We start from the raw sequence: 6,059 nt of genomic DNA on the forward strand, positions 1-6,059 counted from the left end.
ACAACTATCCTTCGCACTATGATTTTTCAACAGGCTGATTAAGGAAAAAAATGGAGTTAGCATTAACTATTTGTTTTATGGCCTGGTGTTGAAGAGTACTCACTGAGAATATGAGGATAATTTGGGGTACCCACCCAAAGGATGCAGTGCTTCGGGAAAGAAGATGCAATTTAAAGTGTTACTGTAATTCACTTGAAAGTTAGAAAGTTAAAACCCTCAGGAAAGTTCATGCATACCTTTTTTTCTAAAGAAGAGGGAAATAAGGAAAATGGGAACCCACACTCCACCCCAAAAAAGGGGCACTGGCTGCTGGCAAGGTGGAACACCAGGGACAAGCCCAGTGCCAGCCCTTTCAGGTTTTAACCTCCCAGAAATGCCTACACTTTGGCTTGTTCCCAGCTCCTCCACAGGCTGCTCTGCCGCAGGAGAAAATATTTACTCTCCAGAGACTATCAGGCACTACATAAGATAACACCCAGGGCTGCAGAAACCCCGACGCAGATAAAGCCTCGCGTGATGCCCGATCCATCCTCTCCCACTCCCTTTCAGGTACAACAGGATCTCACGCAGGGCCAGGGGACAAAAAACCCCAAACAAAACAGGTTTTCAGGGCAGTGCTGCTGACTTGTTGTTTTCCAAGCCCTCTGCCACCGAGCCCCTGCGGTGCTGCTAACCTCTGCTGATCCCATCAGGTGGTTTAACCGGGAAGCTTAGCAGTAAGCCCTGCTCTTGCAAGGAGCACCGTGTTACGTGGGTTATTCTGCCCGACCAGGGCCGTGGGGCTCTTAGGCAGCACAGGCATAAATCCCAGATACGGCTTTCAGGAAGAAAATTAAGTGTTTGAATGGTTGCAATTGCAACCCAGGTTGTAATGTTTTGTTGTTGGGCTGGATTTAATATTTTTTTTTCTGTCCTAGGCTTTGTTTTTTTGATGTTGAAGTACATGTTAAACCCTGTTGACATGCTGCAAATCCCTGTCTTGGGAAAAAAAGAGAATTTGGCACCTCTAAAACGCACCTGGCCTATACCTGTAGCCAAATAAACATATTATAAACAGGAAAAGGGGCAGATAAAGAAGGGAGAAACCATAGCAGGGAGAGCAAAAGGAAGTAAAAAACGGGATAGAGAATAAAACATCATTAGAAGCATAAAAAAAAAAACCACAACAACAAAAAAAACCAAACCAAATAGCAAACAAAAAGGATCAGGAAGAATAATACAAAAGAGGGGGGATGAGGACATAAAAATGGGATAGACAACATAAAAGAAGTGATAGAAAAGAAAAAAAATGGGATAGGCAGCAAAAAAATAGGATAGGTAACAAATAGAATGGGATGGGAAACTAAAGGAAAAAAGGTACAGACAACAGGACAACTCTGCATCCAAGAGCAGGGCAGAAAGTGGCACTGCACCGTTTTCACCTGTTAACTCTGGCAGCCAGAGGATTTCTGCAGTAAGAGGATGCACGTGTACGATCAGGGCAGGGGGAAGAGGAGGGAGCTGTGATGAAGAGCACGGGCTGTGAAGAAATCCCTGCAGGGGGCCTGCCTGGAAATTCTGGCACCAAACCCAGCAGGATGGCCATTGGAGCAGGAAAGGCAGTTCACAAGTATTACACACTCCCTGGCTACAACCCTTCTTCTCGGGCTTCACCTAGCCTGAGCAAAAGAATAATATTATTATGAGACAGACAATAAATCAAAGAACAGCTTGGAAAAACCCATGAAGCCTCCTGAGAGCCAAGGAAACCTGCCCTATCTGGGGAAGAGTGAGATTACAATAATTAGGTCAGTTGGCGATAAGCCTCCCCAGCACACACAGGCACACATGCGCTGCCACTTTTCTGGGGAGTGGTGACATCCCCCAGGAGCTGAGAAACCCAGCAGCAGAACGCCGGAGGCACGGGAAACACCAGGAGCAGACAGCCTTCTCCAGCAGCAAACAGCTGCAGCTGCTCAGCTCCAGGCTGGGGATTGGTAGGTGAAGCTGGGGAAACTCCGATGGGATACTGGAAAATTCCTTTGCTTTGAGTTGTGGTTCAGCAGCCAGCACGTAACTTGAGTGTGAGATCTGGGTGTGCAGCTTGGAAACAGCAGCAGGAGTCAGCTGGAGGAGGCCCTGAGCACATCTGATGTAGAAGCTGGCTTTGCACTGAGCAGAGGGCTGGACCAGAGGACCTCCAGATCTTCAATCCAGAATAGCTCCAGGATTTTACCAAGGGACACCTTCCCTGAGCCCAGACTTCCAGCAAGAAAGACGTACTTCAAGCTTAATCAAAACCACAATAAACTTCTTAACACAGCAAGGGGTCAGGCTGAACTTTAGGAGAGGAAGCAGGCTGACATGAAATTCAAGTACATGACAATCCCATTGAGCAAAGCTTCCTGATCTGGAAGGCAGAGGATGGTCCCATGCAGCGAGTGCTGAACAGGGTATGCATGCACTTTTCCTTGTATAAAGGGAGACAGAAGCTTTTTATTACAGATCTCCTCCTTCCTGGATGCTTTGCCACCAGCTCTGCCCATGCTGGCAGCCTCAGGGCTCAAGGACTTGAAAGAGCCACAGCTGCAGCCCCAGAGTGTGGGCTGGACTCAAGATCACATCCAGATGTTTGACCCCAGATCAAGCAAACAGGAAGGGCAGACCAAAGAGGAGGATGTGCTCACTGCCCTGACCTGCTCTTGGCTCTTCCTCCCCACCTGTGTCATCATCTGCCTGTCTCTGATTTGGCCATCTATCACATCTATCACCGCCAGCCCAGAACACAGAAATCAGTCACCTATTGCTTGAGCTTTTGGGTCTCCCTCCCAGCACGGATTTGAATCAAACCACCACCTTCCAAAGGACATTTGCTTCTCTTAACGGAGGAGGCAGACACTCCCTCACTGGAGCCTCCACATTGTTTACTAAGCTGCTTCTTTCTGAACACCTAATCAATACTCCCACCTGCCCCTATAACCCACAACAGATCCTCAGAACAACCCAAACAACAACAAACAGCACGTGATGGTTTTGTGAAGCCTCTTGCTTGCAGTCCACACAGCTGTGTTGATAACAGCAAGCTTTTCCCACCTGCCTGCTGAGGAATATCCAATCTCTGTCCCTGTGTTCAGGTGAGACCCCACCTGCAGAGCTGCCCCAGCCCTGGGCAACACCAGCACAAGGACGTGGAGCTGCTGGAGCCAGCCCAGAGGAGGCCACGCAGCTGCTGCCAGGGCTGGAGCCCCTCTGCTCTGGAGCCAGGCTGGGAGAGCTGGGGCTGCTCCCCTGCACAAGAGAAGGCTCCAGGGAGAGCTGAGAGCCCCTGGCAGGGCCTAAAGGGGCTCCAGGAGAGCTGCCCAGGGACTGGGGACAAGGCCTGCAGGGACAGCACCCAGGCAATGGCTTCCCAGTGCCAGAGGGCAGGCCCAGCTGGGATATTGGGAAGGAATTGCTGACTGGGAGGGTGGGCAGGCCCTGGCAGTCCAAGGCCAGGCTGGACAGGGCTTGCAGCAGCCTGGGAAAGTGTCCCTGCAAATGGCAGGATATCAAACTGGATGATATTAAGGTCCTTCCCACCTAAACCATTCCAGGATTGTACTGTTCTCTGAATTCATGAAGTACTTCAGGTTGTAATTACTCCACTGACTGACTGATCTAAGTTAAACCCAGCCTTCACACAAGAGTAACATCCTACAGACTCAACTCTTTTCTGTCTGCTTCATGAAACCAGGAAGTTCCTACACTTACTACAGTTCACTAGCCAAAAACCAGGAGCCCCCATTAAATACACACAAATAATTTTCCATGCTCCTAGGTCATGCAGAAGATGACATCACAGTGTTGACCTTCAGCCTCCAAACTCCCCTCATCAGTGTCCTGACCAATGCTCTCATTTGGTTATGTGCTCTGACCTCCCTTCCAGCATGTTAAAAAACAGTGACTACAATCTCCTCTGTACTTTTAATCCAAGTTCACCTCTTCTTTTGTTAAAATAATTGGCTAATCAAACCCACTTCTTCCAAGCTGACATTCCTCCTAATGCTTTAATCAATAGACAGAGATGTTCAGAAGGCAGCTGACATGGCCTAAGTAGAGTGTAGGATGCTGTAAGGACAGGTTCATGATATGGCTGGATTTCTTAAAAGAGAAGAAAAAAGATGAACACAAGCAAGTCTAAATCCAAGAGAGGTTACTGGAGTATCTCTAGGTGATGACCAACTTCGTGCTTCCTAGCACTCCCCTCACCATCACGCAAATATTAATTTTCGCTGCCAAACTTCCTTGTGTTATAAAGCAAAGCAATAAGGGATGCATGTTGGAATTCCTTCCAGCAGACCAAAATTGCTTTTAGGGTTTGAGTATCTGATTTGGGAGCAGAAAGGAAAGACTCTAGGGGGCTTGGGAGTTTCAACTTCCTTTTATCTACCCTTCTCCCTTTTAGAGAGACGAAGAGTTATGCTGGCTTCCAGGGTAGGAGAATAATTAACCAAAAATTAATGCATTTGTTTTTTATACAGAACATGGGACACAAAATGCCTGGTATCACTTGGAGTGGCAGATGATTTATTGGCTTCTTTGCTGAGCAGAAGTGCCTGAAAGCCCAGTGGAGAGCAGAGCAGGCTGTGTGTCCTCCCTGGAATTTAGCAGCCGTTTCAGCCCTGCCATGAAAGGCAAGCTGGCAGTGGTCCTGCACAGAGCTGGTGTCACTATCCATCACCTACAACCACCTCTCCCACCACCACCCAGGCGAGCAGGGCATCCTCCAGCAGTGCCAGCAGCACAACCCGAGCCACCTCCCCTCCTGGGGGAGCCCATGACATCATATTCCATCTTTTTTTACAGTATGACCAAGCCAGCCCTTGAAATTTCATTTGGCCAGCCCTTCCTCCACAGATGTCCATATGGACAAGGAGCAGACAGGAGACCTGGAGCTGCCAAAGGTCTGGCAGCCTGGCCTGCTCGCTGCTTCACTCTCCTCCTGGCACAGGGAAAGATCCTGCTGAGGGTTCATCCCTCCCCACACTGTGCCCCTCCCTGCCAGAACGTGCAGCAAGAAGGTGGGAATGTTCCTGCTGAATGAAGCGATCGTAACTGGAGGTGCTCAAGGGATGACTGTGCAAATCAGAGTGGGGGGAAAGGCTGAGTCACTTCCTCCCCCACAACCCTAAATAGAGAAGAGCGTAAGGAAAATCATTCTTCGAGCTGAAAAAAAGGAAGAGAATCCCTGCGTAAAAAAAATAAATTAAAAAATCAAAGTGCACATAGTGACAGCAGCAGGGAAAGGGACAGAAAAGACAGCCTCCTGCTGCAGCTGTAACAGGAACAAGAGAGGGGCAGAGCATCATCCCCGGCTCCTCTGGGAACTGGAGGCTCAGTAATCACTTCTAACAGCAGCTCCAGCTCCACGGCAAGTTCATGGACCATGGCTGATGCTGAAAAGCCACTGCAATGCTGCCTCATCTTCTCCAGGTGATGCTGCCAGCCATGACCTCAGTCCTGATGGGAAACTGAGCCTGGGAAGTGTCCAAGCAAGCATTTGGGGACAAAATTTACCCACACCTCAGCATGCAAGGACTCTCTGAGCTTGCAGGTGACAACACATGGAACATCACTGTCAGGAGCAGTCATAGTATAATACCTGATTATCCATCCCAGCAGACACGTGGCAAGGCTAAGATCAAGGCTGGAAAGCCCTTCTGAACTGTAGGATACTGGTGCAGGCAGGAGACTGGAGAGAAGTCAGCCACCAGCTATTTTCTGCAAGCTCAGTGGTCATGCACAAGCAAAAAATCTGGGGATGAGAGGAGAGGGAGAGGGAGAGGGAGAGGGATCTTTAAAACTTATCTAGAAACATCCCAACACACCCTCCCTGGCAGCATCCCTATACCCAGCTCCTCCTTCCCTGTGTTCAAAACGATTTGGGCTATTTCCTTATATAAATTATGGTGAATTACTAAGGTAATTTACTTAAGAGTTAACAGACCTGCTTGCACCCAGACAGATTTTAAGCTCACAACTGATGCAGCCTCCCCTTGCAGACAATAAGGAGTTTATATTTCCTTTTTCAACCCTCTTTC

At 48.7% G+C, this 6,059-nt stretch overlaps 1 protein-coding gene across 2 annotated transcripts in view; it reads right to left on the reverse strand.

Annotated features, from left to right (window-relative positions):
- CTIF (cap binding complex dependent translation initiation factor) overlaps positions 1-5,766 on the reverse strand; it is a 137,666-nt gene extending 131,900 nt beyond the window's left edge. For both annotated transcript variants that reach the window (XM_015615207.2, XM_015615206.3), the window contains exon 1: positions 5,621-5,766. In XM_015615207.2, coding sequence (XP_015470693.1) covers positions 5,621-5,632 — 12 coding nt within the window. In that variant the 5' untranslated portion in view covers positions 5,633-5,766. The remainder of the gene's footprint in view (positions 1-5,620) is intronic.
- Between the last annotated feature and the right edge of the window lie 293 nt (positions 5,767-6,059).

Source organism: Parus major, chromosome Z (genome assembly GCF_001522545.3).
Source record: "Parus major isolate Abel chromosome Z, Parus_major1.1, whole genome shotgun sequence".
In the NCBI taxonomy this organism is placed as follows: domain Eukaryota; kingdom Metazoa; phylum Chordata; class Aves; order Passeriformes; family Paridae; genus Parus; species Parus major.